We start from the raw sequence: 15,527 nt of genomic DNA, 5'->3' as shown, positions 1-15,527 counted from the left end.
TGGTATAATCTGTTTAGAGCACAAATTAATAAAGCCTTAGTGTGTATACCCTCTTACCCATAGAGTCTATTTCTACCAATTTATTCTAAGGAACTAGTTGTGAATATATGCAAGGATCATTCTACAAATATGTTCATTGTAGAATTGCTTACAATAGTGAAAATCATTTATATTCAACAATGAGTGACTGGACAATGGACTAACCTGACACTAAAAATGATAACGGAGATGTGTACTTAATGATATGGAAAATGTTCACAATATATTGCCTTTTAAAACAGGTTATAAAATAGTAATATACATCATGACCCAATATGTATTTTTTAAAACTTATATAAATAAATAATATAGAAAGATAATTTTTAATGGTCACATTTATGTCTGGATTAGAGGTGACTTTTTTCTTCCTTTTACTTTCTTCTACTTAGCAAATTTTCTATACCATACACATTAGTACTTTTGTAATCAGAAGAAAGCAATAAATATACTTTAGAAAATGCTTCCTATAAATATTTAGTACATGACTTTTAAACCTATAAGATCTCAGAAACCTACATTCATTTACTTTAACTTAATACTTGAAAGATGCCTTTTCAATCATGGATCCCATTGGCTAATGCCAGACAGTCCTTTATTCATATCCAAAGTCCATGATCTGACTCACTACAATATACATACAGCAATTTCTTCTCTTATTCTAGGCCTAATGGAACCCTGGTCGTCAGTGCCATACTCATCTATGTTTTATGCATAAATATATTAAAAACCACATTTTAATAATCTCATCATTTTAACAAAATACAGTGGTCATGAATTGTATTTTTTTAGAAATAAACATTTCCCAGAGAAACCATAAATCAATCGTGCATCCTCACTTTTGGCCCCTCTTTCTATTTTACTGTAGACACATGGTAAACTTAGATTGATACCTACAATATTAGAGAATATCAGTTATGTTATTTTTCTAGAAACTTCCAGTTTGTTAACCGGCAGGCATGAGTTCTTAACCAGAGTTTTTGAGAATGGGCTTCTGGGGCCCATGTATTCCCTGCATTAGTATACAAAGATGCATGTATATGTGCACAAATTAATTTTTCTGGGAAGATAATTTATAGCTTTCATTAGCGACTCTAAAGATTTGGTGACTCTAAAAAGTTTAAACTCATAATAACTTATACTACTTAATATTACTGGTTAATATTTCATAAGTTTAGAAATAAAATCTTTTGCTATTGCTCTATTTTGGTAAGAGCAACTTCTTTGATTTTATAATTAGAAAGGCAGCCCATAACCTCTGCTACCAGATGGCATTTAGATTTCTCTTAAAATGTATCTTTCAATTTGTATTATGCTCTTTAAAAAAAAGATGTGATGAAGATGTTTTACATCTTTAATAGTGTATAATTAAAATAGTCTGAAATATAATCTATACAAAGTCAGACAGATGAAGACAATTAGGTATGTAGTTCTAGAAATCATTGTACAATAATGTACAAGACATTCTACTATATGGAATTCAAAATTCTTACAGAGAAAAAGGCAAAAGACAAAAGCATATACTATATTAATTCTCAAAACTAAAACCATATAGAAAGATTTTGCTATCAATTTTTAACCTTTTATTGTGAAATATTTATAAATTCATGAGAATTTGCAAAAAATGTACATAGAAGTCCCATGTACCCTTCACCCAGTTTCCCCCAAGGGTAACATCTTGCATCATACAATATCAAAACCAGGCAACTGACATTGGTATAATCCAGAGCTTATTCAAATTCCACCAGTTTTAAACGTACACGTGTGTGTGTATAGTTCTGTGCAATTTTACTACACATATAAGTCCATGTAACCACCACTACAATCAACATCCAGAACTATCCCATCACTACAAGGGTCCCTCTTTCTACCCCTTTATTGCCACACCCTTCCCACCTTCCCCAACCCCTGACTCTTGGCAACTACTTCTCTGTTCTCTGTCTCTATAATTTTGTCATTTCAAGAATGCTATATAAATAGAATCACATAGTATGTAACTTTTTGAGATTGGCTTCTTTCACTCAGTATAATTCCCTTGAGATCCACTGATGTTGTTGCATGTGTCAATAGTTCATTCCTTTTTACTGCTGAGAGGTATTCTGTAGTGTGGATGTATTCAGTTTGCTGAACATTTCAACTACTGAAGGACATCTGGGTTTTTGCCAGTTTTGGGCTATTATGAATAAAGTTACTATGGACACTTGTGTACAGGTTTCTGTGTGAATTTAAGTTTTCATTTCTCTGGGATAAATGTATAGGAGTGGAATTCCTGGGTCATATAGTGGTATCACGTTTTGTTTTTTTAAAAGGAAACTCCCCAACTATTTTCTATTGTGGTTGTACAATTTTATATTCCCAACAGCAATGTATGAGTGATCCATTTTCTCTGTATCCTTGCCAGATTCAGTATTATCACTATTTTCTAAACTGAAGTATATTTTACTTACAATATTATATTAGTTTCAGGTGTACAGCATGGTGATTCGGTATTTTTGCAGATTATACTCCATTATAAGTTATTACAAGATAATGGCTAATAAGATAATTCCCTGTACTATACAATAAATCCTTGTTGCTTATCTATTTTACACATAATAGTTTGTTAATCCCATGCCCCTAATTTGTCCCTCCCCCTCCTCTCTCCCCTTGGGTAACCACAAGTTTGTTTTCTGTATCTTTGACTTTGAGCTTGTTTCTCTTTTGCTGATATATTCACATGTAGTATGTTTTAGATCCCACATATAAATGTGGTATTATATAGTACTTGTCTTTGTCTGACTTATTTCACTAAGCATAATATTCTCTAGGTCCATCTACATTGCTGTAAATGGCAGAATTTCATTCTTTTTTATGGCTGAGTAATACTTCATTGTATATATATATATACCATATCATCTTTATCCATTCATCTGTTAATGGGCACTTGGGTTGCTTCTGTGTCTTGGCTATTATAAATAGTGCTGCTATGAACACTGGGGTGCATGTATCTTTTCAAATTAGTGTTTTTGTTTTTTTTCTGGACATATGCCCAGAAGAGGAGTTGCTGGGTCATATGGTAATTCTATTTTTAGTTTTTTAAGGAATCTCCATACTGTTTTCTATAGTGGCTACACCAATTTACATTCCCAACAGTGTACAAGGGTTCCCTTTTCTCCATGTCCTCTCCAACACTGGTTATTTGCTGACTTTTTGATGACAGCCACTCTGACAGGTGTGAGGTGGTACATCATTGTAGCTTTGATTTGTATTTGCCTCATGCTTAGTGATGTTGAGCTTTTCATGGGCCTGGGGTCATCTACATATCCTCTTTGGAAAAATGTCTATTCAGGTCTTCTGTTCACTTTTTTTTTTTTTTTAATTATTTATTTATTTATTTATGGCTGTGTTGGGTCTTCGTTTCTGTGTGAGGGCTTTCTCCATTTGCGGCAAGTGGGGGCCACTCTTCATCGCGGTGCGCGGGCCTCTCACTATCGCGGCCTATCTTGTTGCAGAGCACAGGCTCCAGACGCGCAGGCTCAGCAATTGTGGCTCATGGGCCTAGTTGCTCTGCGGCATGCGGGATCTTCCCAGACCAGGGCTCGAACCCGTGTGCCCTGCATTGGCAGGCAGATTCTCAACCACTGCGCCACTAGGGAAGCCCTGTTCACTTTTTTTGATTGGGGCGTTTGTTTTTTTGATATTAAACTGTATGAGCTGTTTATATACTTTGGATATTAACCACTTGTTGGTCACATCATTTGCAAATATTTTCTCCCACTATGTAGGCTGTCTTTTCGTTTCATTGCTGTGCAAAAGCTTTTAAGTTTAATTAGGTCCCATTAAAAAATTTTTGCTTTTATTTCTTTTGCCTTAGGAGACAAATCCAAACAAATATTGCTACAATTTATGTCAAAGAGTATTCTGCCTATGTTCTTCTAGGACTTTTATGGTTTCAGTTCTTACATTTAGTTCTTTAAACCATTTTTAGTTTACTGTTGTATATAGTGTGAGAGAATGATTTAATATCTTGTTTTACATGTAGCTGTCCAGTTTTCCCAGCACTAACTTGTTAGAGAGACTGTCTTTTCTCCATTGTATATTCTTGCCTCCTTTGTCATAGATTGACCACAGGGGCATGGGTTTATTTCTGGGCTCTCTATTCTGTTCCATTGATCTATGTGTCTGTTTTTGTGCCAGTACCATGCTGTTTCTATTACTGTAGCTTTGTAGTATTGTCTGAAGTCTGGGAGGGTTATACTCCAGCTTTGTTCTTTTTTCTCAAGGTTGCTCCAGCAATTTGGGGTCTTTTGTTGTTCCATATGAATTTTAGGATTATTCTCGTTCTGTGAAAAATGTCCTGGGTATTTTGATAGGGACTGTATTAAATCTGTAGGTTGCTCTGGGTAGTATGGCCAGTTTAACAATATTAATTCTTCCAATCCAAGAGCATGGGATATCTTTCCTTCTTTGTATCATCTTCAATTTCCTTCATCAATGTTTTATAGTTTTCAGACTATAGGTTTTTCACCTCCTGGGCGAAGTTTATTCCTAGGTATTTTATTCTTTTTGATATCATTTTAAATGTGACTGCTTTCTTACTCTCTCTTTGATATTTCATTATTAGTGTATAGAAACACAACAGATTTCTGTATATTAATTTCATATCCTGCAACCTTGCTGAATTCATTTATTAGTTCTAATAGTTTTGGGGTGGAGACTTTAGGGTTTTCTATATAAAGTATCATGTTATCGGCAAGTAGTGACAATTTTACCTCTTCCCTTCCAATTTGGATACCTTTTATTTCTTTTTCTTCTCTGACTGCTGTGGCTAGGACTTCCAATATTATGTTAAATAGAAGTGGCAAGAGTGGGCATCCTTGTCGTGTTCTTGAATTTAGTGGGAAGGTTTTCACCACTGAGTATGATTTTGGCTGTGGGTTTGTCATAAATGGCCTTTATTATGTTGAGATAAGTTCCCTCTGTACCCACTTCGATGCGAATTTTTATCATGAATGGATATGGAATTTTGTCAAATGTTTTTTCTGTGTCTCTTGAGATGATCATGTGATTCTGATCCTTCCTTTTGTTAATGTGGTGTATCACACTGATTGATTTGCAAATGTTGAACCATCCCTGTGACCCTGGAATAAATCCAAACTTGATCATGGTGTATGACCCATTTTATATATTGTCAGATTTGGTTTGCTAATATTTTGTTGAGGATTTTTGCATCTATATTCATCAAAGATATTGGCCTGTAATTTTCTATCTCTATAGTATCTCTGTCTGGTTTTGGTATCAAGATAATGGTAGCCCCATGGAATGAATGTGGGAGTGTTCCCTCTTCAGTTTTTTGTAATAGTTTGAGAAGGATAGGTATTACTTCTTCTTATATGTTTGGTAGAATCACCCTGTGAAGCCATCCAGCCCTGGACTTTGTCTGCTTAGAGTTTTTCTACTACAAATTCAATTTCACTTCTAGTGGCCAGTCTGTTCAAATTGTCTGTATGTTCTTGTTTCAGTCTTGGCAGGCTGTATGTTTCTAGAAATTTGTCCATTTCATTGGCATATAACTGTTCATAGTATTCTCTTATGATTTTTTTTTAATATCTCTGTGGTATCAGTTGTTATTTCTCCTCTTTCACTTCTTATTTCATTTGAGTCCTCTCTCTTTTCTTCTTGCTGAGCCTGGCTAAAGGTTTATCAATTTTTTAATCTTTTTAAAAAACCAGCTCTTGGTTTCATTGATCTTTTCTATGGTTTTTATGATCTCTTACTTATATCTTCTCTGATCTTTATCATTTCATTTTTTCTGCTGACTTTGGGCTTTGTTCTTTTTCTAATTCTTTTAGGTGGTAGGTTAGGTTGTTTGAGATTTTTTCTTGTTTCTTGAAGAAGGACTGTATCGCTATAAACTTCCCTCTCAGAGCTGCATTTGATGCATCCCAAATTTGGAAAGTTCTATTTCCATTTTCATTTGTCTTTTGAGGTATTCTCTGATTTCCTCTTTTTTTTAACATTTTAATTAATTTATTTTATTTGTTTATTTTTGGCTGCATTGGGTCTTCATTGCTGTGCACAGCCTTTCTCTAGTTGTGGCGAGCGGGGGCTACTCTTCATTGTGGGGCGCGGGTTTCTCATTGAGGCGTCTTCTCTTGTTGTGGAGCACGGGCTATAGGTGTGTGGGCTTCAGCTGTTGTGGCGCGTGGGCTCAGTAGTTGTGGGTCGTGGGCTCTAGAGCACAGGCTCAGCAGTTGTGACGCACAGGCTTAACTGCTCCACAGCATGTGGGATCTTACCAGACCAGGGCTTGAACCCATGTCCCCTGCATTGGCAGGCGGATTCTTCACCACTGTGCCACCAGGGAAGCCCTCTGATTTCCTCTTTGATTTCATCATTGACCAAGGTTTTTTAGTAGCATGTTCTTTAGTCTCCACATGTTTCTTCTTTTCCCATTTTTCTTTCCATAGTTGATTTCTAGTTTCATACCATTGTGGTCAGAAAAAAAATGCCTGATATAATTTCTTCCTCTTAAATTTGTTGAGGCTTGTTTTGTGGCCTAGTATGTGGTCTGTCCAGGAGAATGTTCCATGTGCACTTGAAAAGAATGTGTATTCTGCTGTTTTTGGATTTAATGTCCTATAGATAGCTATTAAGTCCAACTGGTCTGTTGTGTTGTTTAAGACCACTGTTACCTTATTGATTTTGTCTGGATGATCTGTCCATTGATGCCAGTGGGTGCTAAGGTCCCCTACTATTATTGTACCATTATTTTTTATTTTAGCCATTCTGATAGGTGTGTTGTGGTGATATGTCAATGTAGTTTTTTTTTTAATATTTATTTATTTATTTATTTGGCTGTGCCAGGTCTTAGCTGTGGCAAATGGGATCTTCGTTGTTGTCTGTGGGAACTTCGTTGCAGCAAGTGGGATCTAGTTCCCTGACCAGGGATTGAACCCGGGCCCCCTGCATTGGGAGCACGGAGTCTTAGCCACTGGACCACCAGGGAAGTCCCTGTCAATGTAGTTTTAATTTACATTTCCCTAATAGCTAATGAAGTTGAACATATTTTCATGTGTTTTTATATTTAAAGTAATTATCGTTTTGTTAGGGCTTATGTCTGCACTTTATTATTTGTTTTCTATTTGTTCCCTGTTTCTCATTCTTCTATTTATCTTTTCTTGCACTCTTGTGGGTTAAACATTTTTGAAAATTCCATTCTTATTTATTTATAATGTTTTTTTAGTATATCACTTTGTATAGGTTTCTTATTGGTTGCTTATGCATTTCAATACACATATAACATAACATTCTACTCATCTCAATGTTTTGCCACTTCAAGTGTAAAAACCTTACTTTCATCTAGGTCTCCTTGCCCTCCCTACTTTACAAATACAATTGTTTTAACTTTTTCTTTACATATGTTAGCACCTCATCAGATGGTGTTATAATTTTTACTTCAAACTAATATGATTTAAGAAACTCATGAGAAGAAGGATAATCCATTTATTTATAGCTGTTTTTACCCATTTTGTTCTTTCCTTTCTGAAGTTCCAAGCCATTTTATATTACACCTTTTCTGTTGAGAGAACTTCCTTTAGTCACTCTTTAAGAGTAAGTCAGCTAATGACAAATTCTCTTAGTTTTCTTTCATCTGAGAATGTTTTTATTTCCCTTTCAGTCCTGAAGTATACTTTTGCTGGATACAGAATTTGTGGTTAATAGGTTTTTTTCTTTCAGCACTAAAAGTGTGCCATTTCCCTCCTTCATGATTCCTCCATGACTGTGAAAGAGAAATCTACTGTCATTAAAACTGCTCTTCCCCTATGGGTAATGTGTCATTTCTCTCTGGCTGTTTACAAGACTTTTTCTTTGTCTTTAGTTTTCAGAAGTTTCATTATGATCTGCCTTGGTGTGGGATTCTTTGGATTCATCCTGTCTGGGATTTCCCAAGCTTCTTGAACCTGTAGGTTTACGTCCTTAGGCAAATTTGAGAAGTTTTCAGCCATTATGCCTTCAAATACTCCTTCAGCCCCATTCTTTGTTTTGAAGCTCTGAAAATACAAATATTAGATCTTTTCTTATTTTCTCCACAGGTCCCTAAGGCTCTGCTAGATGTTTTTACCCCCTATAGGCCCCTCAGGTTCAGCTAGTTATTTTGTTTTGTTTTGTTTAAGTCTATTTACTCTGTTGTCCAGATTGGGTAATTTCTATTGTTCTATCTTCAGGTTCACTAATTCTGTTCTCTATCATATTCATTCTGTTATTGAGCTCATACACTGCATTTTTATTTTGGTTGTTCCATTTGGTTCTTTTTTGTATGTTCTCTTTCTTTGGTGAATTTTCTATTTTTTCATTTTTTTCAAAAGTATTTGCAATTGCAAATTGAAGCATTTTTACAACAGCTGCTTTAAAATCATTGTCAGATAATTCCAACATCTGATTCATCATAATGTTGGTGTCTGTTGGTTATCTTTTCTCATTCAAGTTGTCATTTTCCTGCCTCTTAGTATAAAGATTGACTTTTTTTTATTGTAACCTGGATATTTGGACATATGTTAAGACGAATGTCCTATTTTAGCAGGCAGTTACTCCGTTTAGGTTTATCATATATCTCCTGGCCCACTTTTGTAGGCTGTGGTTCCAATAATAATTTAGTTTTCAGGGCCCTCATGGTGCTATTCTGATCTGGTACAGCAGAATACAATTCCCTGGGCTCCTGTTGCTGGGGAGGAGGGCTGAGAGCACACTAGGCAGCAGGTCAGAGAGCACCACCTTGGGCCCACTCTGTGGGCTGCTTGGTGCTGGCAAGGCCCCCACTCAATCACTGCTAGTGCTACCTGCAGGGATGGAAGGCACTTACCTGGGCCATGCAGTGGCACTAGGTGAGAGGGAGGAGACACCAGGCCATGCGGTGGAGAATGCTCCTCTGGGCCCACAATCCGGGATGCCTGGTTTTGCTGTCATTTTATAGATTCAATTCAAAATCTTGAAATTTAGGCCCACAACCAGAGGGGACAATGGTACCTCCGTCACATACTGGACCTAACTAGTGCTTTGGGTCAAGATCCAAATTTTAATTATGTATTTTCTAGACCTTATCAAAAATTATAATAACTAACCATAAACACCATTAAATATATACCACTGTGAAAAATATTTAAGGGTTACTTTATAAAAAATACCAAAATATAAAAAATTAGTACCCTTTTACCTAACTTAACAAAATTAATTATTTCTAAATAGTCTAGTGTGGGGGGAGTGCTTGGGGGGAAGGGGATTATCTTTTATACAAAATGGAATTTTTGAACACTGATTTAAATGAACATGATACAACAAAATTTGTTTTGTAGAGGTACAAACAGGATGGAAGAATGTGATACTGATTCATCAGGAGATGGCAAGCTTTTTCTGTGAAGGGTCTAACAGTACATATTTTAGGCTTTGCTGGCTGTACTGTCTCTGCACAACTGCTCAACTCTGTAGTTGTGTAAAAGCAACCACAGACAATATATAAATAAAGGAATGTGGCTGTGTTCCAATAAAACTTTATTTACAAAAACAGGCAATGGGCCAGATTTGGTCCATAAGTTGTAGTTTGCTCACCTGAGTTACCTCATAAAACCATAAAATTTACAGCCAGAAAGGAACTTTGAGATCACCCAGTTAACATTTTCATTGGTCAAATGAAGATACCACAGCCCCAAAAGATGAAATAATTTCACTTATTTCACCTGGCTAGTGAATGGCAGCATTCAAACTAAAACTTTAAAGTTGTGTTATTACTTCCAGTGCAGTATTCTGATGCATGGATGTATAATGCTACTGTGTAATTATGGGTATAATTATTGGAACATAGTAGAGTGTACAAATCAATCAGATTTTATTTAAAACTTACAAAATTAATTGTAAGAAAGGTTTTCAGAAAAAGTAAGTTATGCTGAAATAGCATCTTAGATCAATTTGTGAGAGCTTTTAAAATAAATTTTACAAAGAGAGATTACCAATAATGCACAACAAATACAAAATGGAGATATTCAGAGAATGACATTTAGGCAGCCAGGAAAGTGGACTAACTAGTAATGATGCATTTCTTTACTAACATGTGAACTTATACTACACAAAACAGAAAGTACTTCCTTCTTACCCTGAACACACATGTTTAATATTTATTATCCTAGGTTCACCAAACTTCTCCTTTTAGTCAGACAAAGCCCAAATACCTGTTGTTGGTAGACATGGTCACATGCCTCTGCACTGGAACATCTTTGAATACTTCATTTCCAATAGTTGCATATAATGTGTAAGGCGGCATTTCGGCAACAGATTTAATTCCAAGAGAGTTTCCTTTGTCTCTTAACAGTGTTGGATTAGGTTTTCTGCTGATAGAAAAATCTGAAGAAAATCCTGGTTGTCTGAGGGTTGCTTTTGGTTTTCCTACGAAGTCAGGCATACATAACAGAATCGATTAGCTTCCCAAAACCATGGTTTCATTACGTCACTCCCCTGTCCAGATGTTTTCTGTCGGTCTCTATTCTCAGAACAGTTTGTAAGAATATGAGGAGGTGTCACACCAGTCAGAATGGCCATCATCAAAAATCTACAAACAATAAATGCTGGAGAGGGTGTGGAGAAAAGGGAACCCTCTTGCACTGTTGGTGGGAATGTAAACTGATACAGCCACTATGGAGAACAGTATGGAGGTTCCTTAAAAAACTAAAAATAGAACTACCATAAAACCCAGCAATCCCACTACTGGGCATATACCCTGAGAAAACCATAATTCAAAAAGAGTCATGTACCACAGTGTTCATTGCAGCTCTATTTACAATAGCCAGGACATGGAAGCAACCTAAGTGTCCATCGACAGATGAATGGATAAAAAAGATGTGGCACATATATACAATGGAATATTACTCAGCCATAAAAAGAAATGAAATGGAGGTATTTGTAGTGAGGTGGATGGAGTTAGAGTCTGTCATACAGAGTGAAGTAAGTCAGAAAAAGAAAAACAAATACCGTATGCTAACACGTATGTATGGAATCTAAAAAAAAAAAAAAAAAAAACGGTCATGAAGAACCTAGGGGCAGGATGGGAATAAAGATGCAGACCTACTAGAGAATGGACTTGAGGACACGGGGAGGGGGAAGGGTAAGCTGGGACAAAGTGAGACAGTGGCATGTACATATATACACTACCAAATGTAAAACTGATAGCTAATGGGAAGAAGCCACATAGCACAGGGAGATCAGCTCGGTGCTTTGTGACCACCTGGAGGGGTGGGATAGGGAGGGTGGGAGGGAGGGAGACACAAGAGGGAAGCGATATGGCGATATATGTATATGTACAGCTGATTCACTTTGTTATAAAGCAGAAACTAACACACCATTGTAAAGCAACTGTACTCCAGTAAAGATGTTAAAAAAACAAAAACAAAAAACAATGGTTCTGAAGAACCTAGGGGCAGGACGGGAATAAAGACACAGACATAGAGAATGGACTTGAGGCTACAGGGAGGGGGAAGGGTATGCTGGGATGAAGTGAGAGAGTAGCATGGACATATATACACCACCAAATGTAAAATAGATAGCTAGTGGGAAGCAGCCGCATAGCACAGGGAGATCAGCTCAGTGCTTTGTGACCACCTAGAGGGGTGGGATAGGGAGGATGGGAGGGAGATGCAAGAGGGAGGAGATATGGGGATATATGTATATGTATAGCTGATTCACTTTGTTATAAAGCAGAAACTAACACACCATTATAAAGCAATTATACTCCAATAAACATGTTAAAAAAATAAATAAATATTTTTTAGAAATAAAGAATATGAGGAGATGGTCACTAGAGGGTCGGTCAGCAGGGGATGAGTAGATTGGTGTGTATTTAGCAGATGAGGTTCTTCAAAACGTGGCTTCATCTGCTACACTAGCCCATTACTTTCCCTCTACTCACCAAGTAACTTGGTGGCAGTCACCTCACATTCTTACAAATGCAGCACACTCAGCCATTATCTCAGTCCTCCCATCTCTTCTCCATCAATTTAAATTCTTCCAACTGTTAGAGGTCTGGGTTCAAGTCTCCCCTTTGCCATGAAGCCCTCCACTGCCATTCTCACAATGACTGCTCCTTTGTCTAAAATGCTCCTTGTGGCATTTAGGCATCAACTCTTTTCTACCATCATTGAACTATTTCTTGAGAATTTAGTTTTAGAAATGATTATAAGCTCCTTGAGATAAATGATCAGTAAACACAGGCTGAGTTGCCTATAATACCTTTATGTACTATATAATTCATGTTTTTCTGAAAATAGAGGATTTATAGTAAAAGACATGATTTCCTAAATAAGACATTAACTTCGAGGTTCTTGGTTCATCCAACACTCTAGATGAGCCTTTCCCCCAAAATAAAGAGTAAAACCACACTTTGCCATAAGTTTAATTAAAATCTATGCTGAGTTATTTCACACTGTATAATTACTTTACTTAATAAGTCATGCTTATCATGTTCACTTAATTTCAAATGGAAATACTAGCTTCAGGACTTCTCCCTTGACATATGAATATTAACAAATAAAGGTGTTTATCATGAATACAAGCAATATTTCCATCTGACAGTATATTCATAGACAGGCTTTAAAATTTTAGCATGTGAAAAGATCTTACCTTCTAGAAAAAATGGCATGGTTTTCTTTACTCTCATCTGACAATTAACTTGCCGACCAGTTTTCCTTTTAGAACTCCTCTGACGAGCCACAAGCTGAGCAATTCTTGCAGTTTCTGTGCAGGCCATGGCATAGCAGGTAATCTAATTATGAGAGGCAAGGTGAGAGGAGAAACATTTCTCAGATTCACTGGTACCTAAAGGCTGATTTTTCAAAGTGCATCTTTGTGTGTTTATATGTCCCAAATCAAGCTGTATGCAAATATTCATGTCTCTCTCTCTTTGATAATGTTAGAGCTAAATTATATTTTCTGCAAGAGAAATCAAGCATAGTCTGGCACACTGAATAATCTCTCCTCAAATTGAAACTTTCACTTATTCCTTAAACAGGTATTTATTAAGCATCTAAAATGTGCTAGGTACTATAGGATTAACAAATGAACCAAACGAAACCTGTGATTTGCATATATTATCTCATATAATTTGTGAGATATATTTTATTCCCATTTTACACATGGGAAAACAGAGGCTCAGGAAAGTTAAGCAAACTTCTCAAGCCACACAGCTAGGCTACCTCTCTGAATTCAAAGTACACACTTGCAACTGCTATTTGTATTTAGTGGTCTCCCAAAGACCACTAAATCCTAGTCTTGCCACTGCAATGGATTAGCTGGGTGACTTGGGGCAAACCAGTTTACTTCTAAAATCTCAGTATTATCAGCTGTAAAACAGGGAAGAGCTTAGATCTGGGGTTTTCAAACTGTTCAATGGAGCTATAGAATTCCATGGAGGTGCCTCAGGGCTGTGAGGGCAAGACAGGGTAAGCAGAGGCCTGGACCCTTTGGCACCTACTTAAAATACAGTAGCTCAGCTTTTTATCTTAAAAAAAAAAATGGTGGGATATATAGGATATTTGAAGAAGGATTTGAAAAAAGAATGTAGACTTGAGATTAGACTATCTCTAGAGAACCATCTAGTGTTAAAGTCTTTGATTCTAAGTTGAAATCAAGAACAGGAAAGCAGTGAGGCTTTACACCACAAGCCAAAACATGTTCCTATTCTTTGGTCCAGTATTTCCATTCCTGAAAATTTAAGAGTATAATTCAAAAGAAAAAGTTACATACCCAAATATGTGCATTAGGGGTTATTTTAATAATCAAAACCTGGAAACATTAAAAATGTCCAAAATAGGAGAATAAAGAGTTGAGTAAATTATAGCATAGTAAGTATATGAAGCATTACTAAATTATTAATTAATTCATTCAGATATTTGATCATTTATACATTCAACACATATTTATTAAACACCTACTGTTAGGGGTAAAAAAAAAAAATCCCTTATCCTCAAGAAACTTATGAAGGAAAGAGAGGCAAAGAGACTAAACAGAAAACTTTATGTCATGTGTCATACTGGATGTATTACAAGGGGCCAAGCAGATAGAAAGGAGGGCTCTGTCTGGGAGAACCAGGGTCACTGAAGAAAGTTTTATTATTAATATAATATTTAATTAGTTTATACCTTCTCATTATATAAAATTTATTACAGATTACGTGAACCTCTGACCACTCTCCCAATCCTGGGCCCCTTTTCTCCTCTACCCACTGCCTCCCTACCCACCCACCTCCCAAGAGGACAACTATTATAATTTTCGGTGAGAAATACTCCAGACCTGTTCTACATATTTACATATATAGAAATGTACCCTAAAAAAGGTATTGATTGCGGGGATGGGTGCCTTTCTGTCTTGGATGGTGGTTTGTCCATATCTTTCATACGGTACATTAGGCAGAAACCAAGAAGTGAAACTGTTGGGTCATAGAGTATATGCAATAAAAAATTTACTTGCTACCACCTAATCGCCCATGTTATACATAAAATATTCTTCCAGAGAAACTAAAGGATTTAAAATTGTAGAATAACATGATCACTGCTACTAAAGTGTGAAGGTGAGAACAGGCTAGGGACTAAAGACAAGGATAACAGTAGGGAGGGCCCTGTAATAACCAAAAGTGATGATCAATCAATTAGAGGCTGAACTAGGATCCAGACAGTAGGAATAGATAGGAGTCAGGTCAAATGATGAGAATTTTAAAGTGTCTATTAGATTCGGTAATCAGGAAGTCATTAGTGACCTAGGCAAAAATAGCTGTAGCAGGTCTATAATGAGTGGGTATGACATTTAGGCAGTTAAGGTCTCCAGTACAGTTATTTAGTTTGGACAATGAGACTGGGTAAAGTTTAACTTGAAAATTTTTAATTTAATATGGTTAAAACCTTATTTTTACAACAGAAAGAATTTGAGGATAAAACAAAAGACATGAGAATCTTGGCTGTGTTGTGGATGCTGTTCTCTCTATCACTACCGATCTTGGCTAGTGTTTTTCACTTTGACTTCTACCCTAATTATGAGATTGGAAGTGCCAGACAGGCAATTAAGAATTGGTTTGACTCTTCTGAAACACACAATTACCTTCTTACCTCTCCAGATCTACTAGTCTCTATCTTGACAACTGCTGGCACACTTCTCAGATAGGCTTCTAGCGTAGGATAACCTAATTGCTTGAAGGGGATCCAGTCTCCAGTTAAGGATCTGTACTCTCCTTGGAGCCGGGGTAATGCTATTCCGTTCTTATGAGACTGTAGAACAGCTCGCAGCATTTTTGAAACCAGATCTGCTTCCAGCATCTTCACCTATAAGAACACAGTGGAAGGTTACTATAATGATGCATTAGTCTGTGAATTCAAATATATTTTCAGAGTTTACACTTGTTTGAGTATTTCATAAATTGCTATTGAATATTTTCTGTGCTGTTACAATACAGGGAAATAACTGCTATGGTAGAGAAAAGC

At 36.4% G+C, this 15,527-nt stretch overlaps 1 protein-coding gene across 1 annotated transcript in view; it reads right to left on the bottom strand.

Moving 5' to 3' along the window:
* The window catches only part of TDRD7 (tudor domain containing 7), an 89,783-nt gene that overhangs the window by 51,342 nt on the left and 22,914 nt on the right, over positions 1-15,527 (bottom strand). The window contains exons 2-4 of the mRNA XM_082403813.1: positions 15,156-15,368; positions 12,679-12,820; positions 10,239-10,452 (exon numbers count right to left, since the gene is read on the bottom strand). Coding sequence (XP_082259939.1) covers positions 10,239-10,452; positions 12,679-12,820; positions 15,156-15,362 — 563 coding nt within the window. The 5' untranslated portion in view covers positions 15,363-15,368. The remainder of the gene's footprint in view (positions 1-10,238; positions 10,453-12,678; positions 12,821-15,155; positions 15,369-15,527) is intronic.

This window comes from Balaenoptera borealis (assembly GCF_965194805.1).
Source record: "Balaenoptera borealis genome assembly, chromosome: 8".
Lineage (NCBI taxonomy): Eukaryota > Metazoa > Chordata > Mammalia > Artiodactyla > Balaenopteridae > Balaenoptera > Balaenoptera borealis.
This window is presented reverse-complemented; position numbering and strand designations above follow the sequence as displayed.